We start from the raw sequence: 15,138 nt of genomic DNA on the forward strand, positions 1-15,138 counted from the left end.
ATAGGGACTTGATTTTCTGACCCCAATTCTCTCTTTTGCCCAGGCTGGAGTACAGTGGTATGATCATAGCTCGCTGCACACCTTGAAGTCCTGGACTCAAGCAAGCCCCCCGCCTCAGCCTCCCAGGACCTGGGATTGTAGGCGCACACTACCACACCTGGCTAATTTCTTTTATTTTTCCTGGAGACAGCGTCTCACTATGTTGCCCAGACTGGTCTCAAACTGTTGGCCTCAAACAATCCTCCTGCCTTGGCCTCCAAAAGTACTAAGAGTATAGGCAGCTGCCACTGTACCTAGCCTATCAACAACTCAAGTTCTACCTTTCCTCAAAAGTATTCAAGGAATACACTCTGACCTAATACAAGCTAAACTCATGTTTCTTCTCCTAAATGGCATACAATAAAACTTTTATATATAATTAATCATATTATTAATACAATTCAATTTGCTAATAATTCAATTTGAAATGCATCACAAATGATTGTGATTCCTAAATAAGAATGTAGAAATAATAATAATAATGTAATAAGTTTACCAAAAGAGGAAGCCTCTCCTCTTTTGAACATCTTTCTACTCTGAATACAACTAGCTTCCAGAAGAAAACAAAATCATGCTTTCTATTCATCTCTCAAAGCAGATTGGACATTGCAATAACTCACATAGGATCTGCAACTCAAATCAAGGCCAGAGGAGTTGATATTATATTCATCATGCTTGTTAATTGTTTCAATACAAAAGCATTTCATCGTTTGAAAGATGATACCATTCACAACATTTTTTATAGCTGACATATATCAGCTATACTGGGGCAAACAAACATTCTCCAGCCCAGGGTGACAGAGCAAGGCCCTATCTCAAAAAAAAAAAAAAAAAAACCCACAAAAAACAGTTATAACACTACTTTTAAGGATTACTTCATCCTTAGTCTTTCACTATTACTAAGAGAAGTATCCATCCAACAGGGTATAACTATGTCCAAAGAATGCGCCCAATATGTACCCGATGATTAATTACTACGTATAAAACATAATACAGCTATTTCTCCTTCACAGTTAGTGCATCATAAATTTTCATAACAGTGTAGAAAAAAACTCTGAGCTTGTGTGGGATTGGGAGGGTTGCCCCCTTCTTACTCTCCCTCCTTCTTCCCCCCTACACTGACCTGGAGCTGTATTTCTTGAGGATAGTGTCCAAAAGGCCAACGAGCTCTTCAGCATTGATGAACTTCTGCGTGCTGAGGGTGTACATCTTCTCATAGAAGTCTGCGATCTCCATCCGAGCCTGAACAAAGAAGCAGAGCTGCTCTGACAGGTGGGAAAGGAGTTCTTCCACGTGGGGAGCAGTCCCACCCAGGGCACTCCGGCCAGTCACCACCTTCTTCAGCTCATTATGCAGGGAAGTATAGATGGTGCGGATGGAATCCTTCCTGCTGAAGAAAGACTGGCCCCCTGCCAGGCAAATGACATAAGCACATGACAAGTCAGAAAGAGAACCCAGAAGTACCAAACACCTCCTAGCCTCCCAAAGGAAAGAATCCAAACCCATCGAACTCAGTGAGTTTCCGTCTATCATATTCTGACTCCTATGATTGGGATATAATACTTTATGATTCATAATTTCATTGAGGACTAAGTTAAACAAATACCTGGTATAATTCACTAGTGTAGCAACAGACCTGTGTACAATTTGCTCACCCATGCACCAACTCCCCCCCACCCCATGTCAAAGAGGACCCAGATTTACTTCAGAACATAATTAACCTAGCAAATGACTTCAACTGCATCTAAAAAGCCTTCCTTTCATATAAATATATTTAAAACAAAACAGAACACCCAAATTATGAAATATTTTTGTTATTCCTAGTAAATCAGAATTTTTCGTTTCTGCTTTAGAGTTACATCTTCCTTTAGATTTTATCATTTGAGCCATACTAGAAAATGGCATATACACACATATATAAGAAAACAGACTACCAGGATCCTAGGGGAAAAAAGAAAATCTTGAGAAGGCTAACACTATAGGTTATAATATAATAAGCACCCCCTTGTGAATTATTAAAACCAGGAACCAGTAATAAACAACTGCTGCTAGAATTTAGGGGTTCTAAAGGAAATCAGCAAAAATTAAGACCAAAAACATACTTTACACAGTCAAGATCAAATAGCATAACATCATTTACTTACTTCTGTATTTACACATGATCAACTATATGTCTAATTACAGAGCCAGCTTCATAGATGTTTTCTTAAACAATTCTGCACTCCACCAAAAGGCCAGAGGCAAGACATTAGGAGAATAAAAAAAAATAGGACAGGTTAAAACAATGGTTCCTAAAAATATATAAAAATCTCAGAGATGGGTGGCAGTTTAAATTTTCTACTGAAAAGCCCAGAATGCTTTAATGAATTTTTTACTAATATCGATGTTCTTATATTAGGGTTTAAAAATTATTTTTCTTTTTTTTTCTTTTTTGAGACAGAGTCTCACTCTCTTGCCCAGGCTGGAGTGCCATGGCGTCAGCCTAGCTCACAGCAACATCAAACTCCTAGGCTCAAGCGATCCTCCTGCCTCAGCCTTCCAGGTAGCTGAGACTACCTGGTGTAGTCTCATGGTGTCATGCGCCACCATGTCCAGCTAATTTTTTCTATTTTTAGTAGAGACGAGGCCTTGCTCTTGCTCAGGTTGGTCTCGAACTCCTGAGCTCAAGCAATCCTCCCACCTCGGCCTCCCGGAGTGCTAGGATTACAGGCATGAGCCACCGCACCCGGCCTTATCTAATTATTTGTAAAACACCCTCTTAAATGAACCATTTCACAGTACTGACTTTTGTCATTGCTTGGTTTGTTTCAAGAAATGAAGCATATATCTCTTACTATTAGAGTGACCAATTTGTCCCAGTTTACTCAGGACTTTCCAGGTGTTAGCACTGGAAGTCTGGCTTCTTAGGAAACTCTTAGCCCAGGTTTTAAAACAAAGTTCCCAGCCAGGCACAGTGGCTCACAGTTGTAATCCCAGCACTTTGGGAGGCCAAGGCTGGAGTATTCCTTGAGGCCAGGAACTCAAGACCAGCATGGGCAACATAGTGAGACCTCACCCCTACAAAAAAATTTTAAAATGGCCAGGTGTGATGGCATATGCCTGTAGTCCCAGCAACTCAGGAGGCTGAGGCAGGATTGCTTGAGGCCAGGAATTTGAGGTCATAATGAGCTATGATTGGCCATTGCACTCCAGCGTGGGAGACAGAGCAAGACCTTGTCTCTTAAAAACAATAAATAAGTAAATAAATAAAACTGTTCCACATCTTGGAAACTGCTCAGGCCTCAGCAAATCTGAACAGTGGGTCTCAAAACTACTGGTACTTAAAAAGTGTTTTCTCCAATATACTGTCTAAACAGATTGAGTAGCTTGCACATTCTCTCTCCTACTAATGGCATCAAAACTATATGGTACAGGTGGACCAATCATGACACCAACATCCCATGTGGGACTACACCCTGCAGGCTCTGCCTTCCTCTCATCCCCATCGTTCAGTCTAGGTCTGCCGATTTCGTTGTGGGGCGGGTATGGAATAATAGGCCTCTGTGCCTACATCTAAAACAAAACCTCTTAGGTTAGGAGGGTAATAAGGCTATTCATGTAAAACCCAAAAGCTTTAGAAGTCTGAATGACTTGTTTTCAAATCCAAGTTCCCAAACTTACAAGCTGTGTGATGTGCAAACTACTTAACAAATTTGAGTTTTGGCAGTTGTTGTTTTTAACATAAACTAGTAACAGAGCTGCTAAGAAAACAAAATGAAATAACATTTGGTATGTAATGTGCCTGGAACAAAGCATATATTCAATAATGCTAATTCCTTTCTCTTCTATTTATAACTGACATTTAAAAGGAAAAAAATCTCAATAATACATAATTGAGCTTCTAAAATTTTATGGCCAATTGAGATCTTTAAGTACTATAAAAAGAACAGCTATCTACTTAACAGATAGCTAAACGACCTCAACCATGTACTCACAATGATAAACAGGTGGTCTTGATGAAAATTTTAACTTTGCATTGAAAAAGGGATACTATCTGTCTCTAGGACTTCTGGGGAAAAAAAAGTGGACACCTACCTTCATCAGATTACCCTTATCTGGGGAAATGGAAGTACAACATAAATACAAAGAATACCTTTAAAAGCTTATCAATAAACACCAACCGGTATGTGAAACCAAGTAAAATGAAACTACTATAAGAGAGACCACCACATTTCTTTTAAACAGTTCTCTTTTCTCAAAGCTCTCAGGAACATAATCCTATCTGTTGACTGTCCTGGTTTGGAAAATCCAATGGGGACTGGCCTTCCTCCACGCTGGGAAACAAGGTATCAGATGCATCCAAATTCTCTTTTCAATATTCTGAATTTATAAAATATGATTATTTTAAATTATTTCTGGAAGGCCCTAGTTATAAATATTCATTATTTCTCAAGATTTCAACAGTTTACCTCATTTATGAAATTTTAATTATGGCAAAGGAGCATGTAAAACATCTTGGGCATTTTACTTGACTTCTTGCTAATGATAAGCTTTAAACATCAGTTCTCAAGTTAAGTCATTTTCTACTGTGCTAAATTTTAGCAACCAGAGGTTAAAGAAACTCTCCAGTAATGAAACAATAAAGGGGAGAAAAGTATGATGTTCTAAAATCCTCCATAGGCAGAGCCAGCATATTTAAATCACAGATCCTTTCCCAAACAGGTATTATTCTCCCTTCAAAGGAAAGGGAACACTCCAAGAGGAGGGCCCCACTTAAAGTTTTTCAGTAACTGGGCCAAGATAGGAACAGAATGCTCCCTGCCAGGTCTGTCCTTTGTCTAAAGGCCCCACTTGCATCTATAATCAAGATTCACTGCAAAAGGCCTCAGATAAACACCAGCCACAAGATTAAGGTCAAAAAGACTCAGTTTGAGGTCAAAAAGATTAAGTTTTTTACTTGAAATTTGCAAAGAGGGTAGATCTTAAGTGTTCTTACCACAAAAAAAAGGAATGAAAGGGAGCAAGAAAGGAAGGAAGGAAAAATGGTAACTATATGAGGTGATGGATATATTAATCAGCTTGATTGTGGTGTTCATTTAACAATGTATATGTATACAAAACATCAAGTTATACACCATAAATATATACAATTTTTATTTGTCAATTATACCTTAAGAAAGCTGAAAAAAAGACTTTTTGGAACCATGTTTTGAATTTTGTAAAAGCATGCATAAACTTGTTTTGCTTTTTAAAGAAAACCATATAAATGTACTAATTAGCAAAGTAGTTGGAGAATATGTGAATGTTTTGAACAGCAACACAAACGTTCTTTTTCTAAGTTTTTAAGAAAATAGACAATCAAACTGATAATTGTGAAGTCATATTGTAGCACACTGGTATCATATACGCTCAGTACAAAAAAACTAAAATATTTGCAAAGATAAAATGTAAATTCTGGACTTAAGTTTACTGTATGTGTAAATAAGTTATGAGGCATTAAAGTTAAATATGCCATTTTCAGAATGTTTGCACAGAAATGAGATCACCTGGGAACCTAATAGCAAGTTTCACAGCATCAAATGTGTGGACCAATTTCAAGACATAGCCCTCTGGCTCACCTACACCAGCTGGGGTTTAAGCAGAACTAATCACTTTTCACAATAAGGACCACTTCACAAAACCCAAGTTAGAGATAGCGAAGATCTTAAATACACGTTCTTACACAAGGGAACCAGTTTTGTTTACATGAAAACCTAGCTCATACAATTTAAAACTAGAATAGCATATTTTTAAAAGAGTCAATAAATAGACTTTAGAAAACAGAACTGAACCTTCTCAGATTATATGTAAAATTGTATGTACACATATTTTTCTGGGGAGTAAGTCCACAGCTTTCATCTAATTCTCATGAAAGAGCAAAAAAAAAAAAGGAAAGAAAGCTAAGAATCATGGCACTTGCATCAATAATCATTCTTTGAGGTGGAGGAGTCTAAATATTAATATTGCCAGAATATTACCCACCTTCAATATTACAGCTAGAATCCTCATTTTCATATATATATAAACACGTATATTTATAACATGTGAACATATAACATTATATGTATTATTACTCACATTTCTAATAAATTATTTGGATACAGTCTCAATCTGACAGTTCAAAAGTAGGTATTCTGGTTTGGGTTCTATTACCTACCCACACAACTGCATATACAATTACTAATCTGTACAAAGGGGAATAATAATACCATTACAGCAATTGCAAATTTGTGAGAAGGACCCTGTAAAAGGGGGAGGGAAAAATACACAAGGTGGAACTATCTGATCAGTTTTTGCCAATAAATCAACATACGAAATAACAAGCTATTATTTGAATAGCTATGGCAGAAGTTAGGAATGCCAGAAAGCCCTGCCCCTTGAATGCCTACTGAAAGCTCAGTAAATATAAGGAAAGGGAGGGGAGAATCAAAATGAAATCTACATTCAATTTTACGTTTTTATTCTCTATTTTATATATATATATATATATATATATATATATATATATATACCCTTCATTCACACCAGACCCCGTGCCTCTGATCATTAAAGGGTCTAAAATAGGCCAAAGTACTAAAAGGATTCTAAAAGCTCTAGGATTCGACCATATTTATTATTTGTCATTATTAAGTAGTAGTATTTTGTATACATAGCCCTTGGTTTTTACGTCTATTATTTCCTTCTCATCTACTCATTGTTTCTACTAGTGAAAATCGGTTGAATTAGCTCTTGCAGCTTATTCTGAGGGGCAAGATCTACATGGAGGTGCTAGGAGTGTTTACTATTTTCCCTTTAAGTTTCCTTCTGCTAGTGTTAGGCACATTTCTTGCTTTTCCTGTCCAGTTCATTTATTCCTTCATTCATTAAATATGTATTGAGGCACTACGAAGAGGGGGTGGGACTCCACAGGTAACTCTCAGGGGCCTTAACCTTAAGAGGCCAGACCATAACGTTCCTTAATAGACTAGGTTGTATTGCCAAGTTTTGCTCCTCTGGCAGCAGCGTCACTAGTTAGAAGAACGAAGACACAGAGTTTGGTTAACTTCTCACTTATGGCACCAATCCATGCACGAAGCAAAATATTAAACCCTTCGGTTTGGGGCACAGCCCTGCAAAGAGCATCTAACCAGTCGGCCAATCTAACAGCAGCGCAGGCCGGTGGGCGGGGCTTGTGGACGCCTAGGGAAGGAAAGGAACGGTGGGAGGAGACCTGCGGATGCCGAGTCAAGCCTGTGGCTAGAAGTGACACAGAGACAGGAAACCCAAGCCACTGCCGACCGGGGAATATACCCCCTTTCCTTCCTCCTCAAAGGGCTCGGGGGGCGGGGCGAAGGTACCTAGTTTCTGCCCCAGGTAGGTGAGGCTGTGATAGACCTTCTCGGCCGCGGCCAGGTGCGCCAAGGCCGCCAGCAGCGACAGCCAGCTGCCCCCGGCGCTCTTGTTGGCTTCTCGTTCCTTCTCCACATTGTCCTTGGCCTTGTCGTAAGAGAAGATCCCTAGATGAGAGAAGAACGTCTCCAGCACCGCCTGTTCCACCGGCACCGGGGCGGCCAGCGGGATAGACTCCCCCATGCGAGCTGAGCTCCAGCTCGACCCACGTGGCTCCCCTCGACTTCGCACTTCCGGGTTCTGAGGGAGCGAGCGTGCGCACTAGCGTGCGTGTGCGTGACCGCCTCAAGCGGCGGGCTCGTGAGCGCGCCGCAGCCGGGACCGCGCTGGGGCCTCAGAGAAGACGCGGGTTGGGGTCATGGGGGAGGAAAGGAACAGCTCTGGAGTTCCTCGGGCGCGTGGGCTCCTGCAGCTCTGACTGTTCGGACCCGCAGGGTAGAACGGGAGGCGGCCAATTCGCTGCTCCGTGGAGCTGACTGCGTTCTGAGGTGAGCTGAGAGGCCCCTCCCCGTGAGACTCCGTCAGCGCTGATGGCGTCACATGTGCGTGACGTCAGTTCTTGCGATGACATCTGGTCTGGGCTCGCCTGGGCCTGAGGTTCCCCGCTGGAAGATGAGGATAGGGAGTGGAATTGTGCGCACTCTCACAACAAGGTCCTAGTGTGTCTTTTTTTTTTCCCTCAGAATATTAAGGGGGTCCAAACGTTTACGTTAATATATTGCCTTATAGCTTTTAAACCAACTTAAGTTAGTGATTTATAGATCAGAAGCCTGACAGGTAAAGGTTCATCTCTGATCTCCATTGCCTAATTTTCATTCTGCCACACACCATTGGTTAACTTTTAGCGGTATCTCACACCGAACAGCTGTCAAGCAGAACCCTGAACCAGTCTCTTCAGCTTGCCCATCCTACCCACACTACACTAAGCTTCCTTTAAAAGATCTCAGAATGAAGATAAATTAATGTGACTAGGTGCACTTTATCATTCAGATTAATTACGTGTTCCTTTGACATTTAAGAAACACCATGAACCCAGCTCATGTATGTCCACTACTTTGAAACACTACCCCACTACTCTAGTTTTTTCCTTTCTCCTACCGTGTATGTGCTTATTTTATGCTACTTAGGCTGTATTTAATCACGTATGTTTGCATGTGTCTTTTCCCCTAGGGCAAAGACTAGGGTTCACTTACCGTTATAATCTTTTTGTATTGGATAGTGTGGCGATGTTTGTTGAAAAAATGAGAAAATTACTTATTTTCCTTTGTATCTCAACTAGAGCTGTTCTGCCGTTACTACCTTTTAACGCAAATCCCACTGACCTAATTTTAATGAATATGTATTACACACCTGTTCCCTGTTCTCAAGAATATAATTGGATAAGATCAACCCTGTTAACTGTGATACAAGGCAGATTTGTATACATGATAAAAGTGAAAAACAGGAGGTGGGGAGGTGGGGCAATCATATTTTTTTGGAAGAACCAGAGAGTCTTCCTGGAGGAGAATGTGATGGTTCTTGATGACTGAATAAATGTTAGTAATAAAAAAAATGGAGTACTAACACCAAAACCAACAGACAATGAAAGATAATGCAAAGCTCATAATCATATCCAAATAATATAGAATTCTTTAGATAATAACAGTGATATAAATTAGTAGGGAAAAGAAACCAATTAATAGTGAAGGAGACATGATTAACTATATGAAAAGACTGTCACTTTATTTACTGCAACAACAAAAAAAATAGTAAAAAAATACAAGTGACTAGTTGATCTAAATATAGAGAAGCACCTTCTAATATAAAAGAACTGGAAGAACTTACAAAGGAAGAGATTGACTTGAGTATATAAAAATTCAAAAATTTTACATGTCAAGAAAACATGATGCCAACCTGGGAAAAAATATCTTTAATATATGTCAGACACAGGTTTAATGTGCTTAACATATCAAGATTTCTTACTATTTGTTCACATTTGGTTTTGAAAGAAAAAAGAAAAAGATTTCTTACTAACCAGAAAGAATAAAAGGACATGAATATTTAAGTACCCAAAGAAATATAAAACACAAGTAATTATTTTCTTTAATGTCCAATCTCACTAATAATCAAAGAAATGCAAAATCACAGTATTCTATTTTTCATATATCAAACTAGCAAAAGAAACTCTTTAAGTGCTGATAAACATGCAGTGAATCTTGTTAGGTCTGCCTGGATGTTCCCTTATTCTCGATTCCCTGTGCCAGGAATGAGTAGTACTAGTACTGAGTGGAGCCAATGATGGTGTGATCACAAATACAAAGCAATCCCACACGGGAAGCATTTATTGCAAAGCGAAAGTACATCTCAGAGCGAAAGACCGGTTATTCTCCACCAGCGAAGACCCTGAAGTCTTAACACACGCTATCTTTTTTTTTTTTTTTTTTTTTTTTTTTTTTGAGACAGAGTCTCACTTTGTTGCCCAGACTAGAGTGAGTGCCGTGGCATTAGCCTAGCTCACAGCAACCTCAAACTCCTAGGCTCGAGCGATCCTTCTGTCTCAGCCTCCCGAGTAGCTGGGACTACAGGCATGCGCCACCATGCCCGGCTAATTTTATATATATATATCAGTTGGCCAATTAATTTCTTTCTATTTATAGTAGAGACGGGGTCTTGCTCTTGCTCAGGCTGGTTTTGAACTCCTGACCTTGAGCAATCCGCCCGTCTCGGCCTCCCAAGAGCTAGGATTACAGGCGTGAGCCACCGCGCCCGGCCCACACGCTATCTTTTATATGCTCACTAGTTTGTCCTGCCTCTTTCCCGGGTGGGATTGGTTGTCATTTCCCGCGTTTGGGTGACTGACAGGTTGGGGTTATGTAACAGTTTCTATGCATGCGTCTTCCCAGAATCCTCAAAAAAACCTACAGGGGGGCAGGGGGTCGTAACCATAATGCTAATTAGATGGTAATTAGCCCCAGCTCAATTAGGGTCACTAGGAGCTCCTCTCTGAGTATGCTCCCTCCATCGGAGGAAAAGACTCTAGTCACAAATAATCTGATATTGTGGTTTCTTTTCTGCATCCTGATTGGTTCCCACCTTCCACCTTTAGCCACTTCCTCTACCTGTCTTGCTACCTGTTTGCCTTCCACTCAGACCTAACAGTATGTCTCCATTTTCCCCAAGCCCCCAGCCCCTGGCAATCACCATTCTATTCTCTGCTTCTATGAGTTCAACTTTTTTAGATTCCACATATAAGTGAGACTATTAGTTTTTCTGTATCTGGCTTATTTCACTTAGCATAATGTCCTCCAAGTTTATCTATGTTGTCACAAATGGCAGGATTTTCATCCTTTTTATAGCTGAATAATATTCCATTGTATATATGTACCACATTTTCTTTATCAATTCGTCCACTGACGGATATTGTTTGTTTTCACCTCTTGGCTATTATGAATAATGCTGCAATGAACATGGGAATACAGATATCTTTTTGAGATACTTATTTCATTTCCTTTTGCTATATACTCAGGAGTAGGATTGCTGAATCATATGGTAGTTCTATTTTTAATTTTTTGAAGAACCTCCACATTATTTTCCATAATGGCTGTGCCAATTTACATTCCTACCAACAATGTACAAGGGGTGTTTTTTCCCCACACCCTCAATAAGACTTGCCTTTTTGTTTGTTTTTTTTTTTTTTTTTTTTTTTTCCTGGTCCACACAGCATGGTATGTTTGTTTGTTTTTTGAGACAGAGTCTCACTCTGTTGCCCAGGTTAGAGTGTCATGGCATCAGCCTAGCTCATAGCAATCTCAAACTCCTGGGTTCAAGCAATCCTCCTGCCTCAGCCTCCTAAGTAGCTGGGACTACAGGCATGCGCCACCATGCCCGGCTAATTTTTCTATACATTTTTAGTTGTTCAGCTAATTTATTTCTGTGTATAATAGAGACGGGGTCTGGCTCTTGCTCAGGCTGGTCTTGAACTCCTGAGCTCAAACGATCTGCCTGCCTCAGCCTCCCAAACTAGGGTAAAAGGCGTGAGCCACCGCACCTGGCCAACAAGGCTTGTTATTGCTCATCTTTTTGATGATGGCCATCCTAACAGGTGTGAGGTGGTACCCCATAGTTTTGATTTGCATTTTCCTCTTGATTAGTGACATTGAGCATGTTTTCATATATCTGTTGGTCATTTCAGTGTTTGCTCTGGAAAAACATTTCTTCCAATCTTTTGCCCATTTTTAAATCAGGTTATTTGTTTTCTTGCTATTGAGTTATATGAGTTCCTTATATATTTTGGATATTAACCCTTTATGATATATATGGTTGGCAGATATTTTCTCCTGTTCCGTAGGTTGCCTTTTCATTTTGTTGATTGTTTCCTTTGCTTTGCAGAAACTTTTTAGTTTGATATAGTTCCACTTATTTATTTTTGCTTTTGTTGCCTATACTTTTGGATTCGTGTCCAAAAAAATCTTGGTAGTATAGTGGTGAGCATAGCTGCCTTCCATCTCCAAAAAAATCATTGCTAGGACCAGTGTCTCCCTATGTGTTCTTCTAGGAGTTCTATAATTTCTGGTCTTATATTTAAGTCTTTAATCTATCTCAAGTTAATTTTTGTATAAGGTATAAGATAAGGGGGTGTATATATATATATATATATGTGTGTGTGTGTGTGTATATATATATATATTTTTTTTTTTTTGCATGTAGATATCCAGTTTTCCCAACACCATTTATTGAAGAGACTATACTGTTGTGGCCCGTTTACAAGATGGAGGATGAACACAGAACATAAAACACAAACGCGCAGAACACAATGAAAAACACAGACACACGTACAAATGGTTGACTCGAGTAATAATACACCAGATCTGTTTTATTTTTATACTCTAAAAGATTAAAGTTAGTTCCTTGTAAGTAACCACCCAGGTGTGGCAGCGATAGCCATAAATTCCGGAAAGCGTAGCCTTAGGGAAACAGATATCCCCTGACTCAGAATTTCAAGGTGGTTGCTCTAGGCACCAGGCATAGATAAAGGAGTGAGATTAGCAAGGATGGGCAAGGTGAGCCATCCTGCCATGCCACAGGGGGCATTTCTCATCCCCAGTTTCTCTTAGGGTGACCCCCTAAGATCTTCGGCTGAACCCCTGCAGCTGTGACTGGCTTAGGTTGCCCCTCTCTTGAGGGGTCTTACCCATCATTGACTAGCCATCCATCTTATGGGGTGTTTATCGTGTGGCCTCCAGACCCCCAATGCCATGGGGTGGGGCTATTCTTGCTAGTTGCAGCTCAGGTCCTTTGTTATGCCTCTAGGCAACACCTTTGTTTATCACAAGGACCTTGTCCGGAACAGATTACTTTCAAACAGTCTGGGCAGAACTCGTACATTACTCACTAACTTTAATTCTTAAACTAGGAAAATATATGTCAGTCCCCTACACTATACTTATTGTGTATCCCTGGTGCTCTTGTCAAAGATTTATTGACTTTATATGTGTGGGTTTTTGAGCTCTCTGTTCTTTTCCATTGGTCTCCCTGTCTGTTTTTATGCCAGCACCATACTGTTTTGATTAGTATAGTTTTGTAATATAATTAGAAATCAGGGAGTGTGATATCTTCAGCTTTGCTGTTGTTATTTTGAAACAGAGTCTCACTCTGTCACCCCAGCTAGAGTGCAGTGGCATGATCATAGCTCACTCGCTACAACCTCAAACTCCTGGGCTCAAGCAATCCTCCTGCCTCAGGCTCCCAAGTAGCTGGGGCTGCAGGCATGTGCCACTATGCCTAGCTAATTTTTCTACTTTTTGTAGAGATGGCATCTCGCTCTTGCTCAGGCTGATCACGAACTCCCGACCTCCAGTGATCCTCCCGCCTTGGCCTCCCAAAACACTGGGGTTACAGTGGTGAGCCACTCTGCCTGGCCCATCATGTGATATTTATTCTTCATTCTGTTAATGTGGTCTATTACATTTATTGATTTGTATATGTTGAACTATCCTTACATCTCAGAAATAAATCTCACTTGATCATAGTGTATGATCCTTTTAATGTGGTGTTGAGTTTGGTTTGCTAGTATTTTATTGGGGATTTTTATATCAGTGTTCATCAGGGATTTGGGCCTATAATTTTCTTTTCTTGTAGTATCCTTACCTGGTTTTAACATGAGGGTAATGCTGGCCTTGTAAAATGAGTTTGGAAGTGTTCCCTTCTCTTCAGTTTTACATGCTTGGTAGAATTTACCCATGAAGCCATCTGGTCCTGGTCTTTCCTCTTTGAGGAGGTTTTTGATTGCTGCTTCAATTTTCTTACTCTTATTGGTCTGTTGAGATTTTCTATTTCTTTGTGATTCAGTCTTGGTAATTTGTATGTTTCTAGGAATTAGAATAATACCTTCAACTTAATAGATGTTCGTTAAATATTTGATTGGCTGATTATTCTTATTTTATAAGAATGTTATAAGAAAAGATATAGAGCTAATGAGTATTAAAACATTAAAGTTATAAAGCAGGAAATCACCTTGAATGATCTCATAGCTTAGCCCATAAGCAGGATATTTTGTATCGCAGCAATAAATATTTGTTAATGATGATATATTATATATCTATTGCTGTACAACAAATAACCCCAAAACTTAGTGGCTTAAAGCAATAAAAATAATTTATTAGCTCACAACTTCTGAGCCAGGAATTCAAGAGTGGCTCAGTTGGGCAGTTCTGTCTCAGTCTTTTTATAAGATTGCAGTCAGACATTGGCAATGGCTGCAGTCATCCAAGGACTTGACTAGAGCTAGAAAATTCCCTTCCGAGGTGGCTTTCTCACATGTTTAGCAAGTTGGCACAGGCCATTGGCTACATGGGACTCTCCACAGGACTACTTGACTGTCTTCACACATGGCAACTGGCTTATCCTGGAGCAAGTGATTAAAAGACCAGTGAAGGAGCTGCAATGCCTTTTATATCTTAGCCTTAGAATTCACACATCACCTCTACTGTATTCAGGGCCAGCCTTGATTGAATTTGAGCAGGAGACTACTGAAGGGCATGAATTGCTAGGAAGCAAGGATCATTGAAGGCTGTCCTGGAGGCTGGCTCCCATAGATAAAGAAACTTTCAAAGTAGAGAATTATCTGTCTTCCTAAAAATATCTAAAGATGGAAGCCCTTAACTGCTTCTTCAGTAATATTTTATTGCTCAAGAAGTTGTTTCTTAATTTCAGCCAGAATATCTCCTGTTAATTCTAGAAAACCAGCTTTACTCAGGACCATTGATTTGATACTGTTCTTCACAGGTCTTTGAAAATAACCCTAGTTATAATGCCAGTGACAAAACCATTTTAGTTATAAAAATCCACTTTAGGGGCAGAAGGGCATTAAGAACAGAGCAAGGCATCCATTCTTTCTTTTTACTTCTTCTTTTTTTTCTTTTTTATTATCTTCTGCCTGAGTCTGCACACTCATCTTTTTAAAATTTTTTGTTTTTGAGACAGAGTATCGCTCTGTGTCCCCAGCTAGAGTGCAATGGGATGGTAATAGCTTACTTCAACCTCAGACTACTAGGCTAAAGCAATCCTGCCTCAGCCTCCCAAGTAGCTGGGACTACAGGCATATGCCACCATACCCATCTAATTTTTTTTTATTTTTGGTAGAGATGGGGTCTCGCTCTTGTTCAGACTGGTCTCGAACTCCTGACCTCAAACAATCCTCCCACCTTGGCCTCC

General features: G+C 39.8%; 1 protein-coding gene and 1 long non-coding RNA gene across 3 annotated transcripts in view; one reads left to right on the plus strand and one right to left on the minus strand.

Moving 5' to 3' along the window:
• The window catches only part of KICS2 (KICSTOR subunit 2), a 20,753-nt gene extending 12,841 nt beyond the window's left edge, over positions 1 to 7,912 (minus strand). Inside the window, exons 1-2 of one of the 2 annotated variants that reach the window (XM_012782382.3) lie at positions 7,395 to 7,912; positions 1,163 to 1,448 (exon numbers count right to left, since the gene is read on the minus strand). In XM_012782382.3, coding sequence (XP_012637836.1) covers positions 1,163 to 1,448; positions 7,395 to 7,629 — 521 coding nt within the window. In that variant the 5' untranslated portion in view covers positions 7,630 to 7,912. The remainder of the gene's footprint in view (positions 1 to 1,162; positions 1,449 to 7,394) is intronic. The other variant, XM_012782381.2, reaches the window with a different exon arrangement.
• LOC105880963 (uncharacterized) overlaps positions 7,857 to 15,138 on the plus strand; it is a 23,836-nt gene continuing 16,554 nt past the window's right edge. The window contains exon 1 of the long non-coding RNA XR_012921458.1: positions 7,857 to 7,934. This is a non-coding gene — a long non-coding RNA (uncharacterized LOC105880963). The remainder of the gene's footprint in view (positions 7,935 to 15,138) is intronic.

The sequence above is a fragment of the Microcebus murinus genome, chromosome 10 (assembly GCF_040939455.1).
Source record: "Microcebus murinus isolate Inina chromosome 10, M.murinus_Inina_mat1.0, whole genome shotgun sequence".
NCBI classification, from domain to species: Eukaryota; Metazoa; Chordata; class Mammalia; order Primates; family Cheirogaleidae; genus Microcebus; species Microcebus murinus.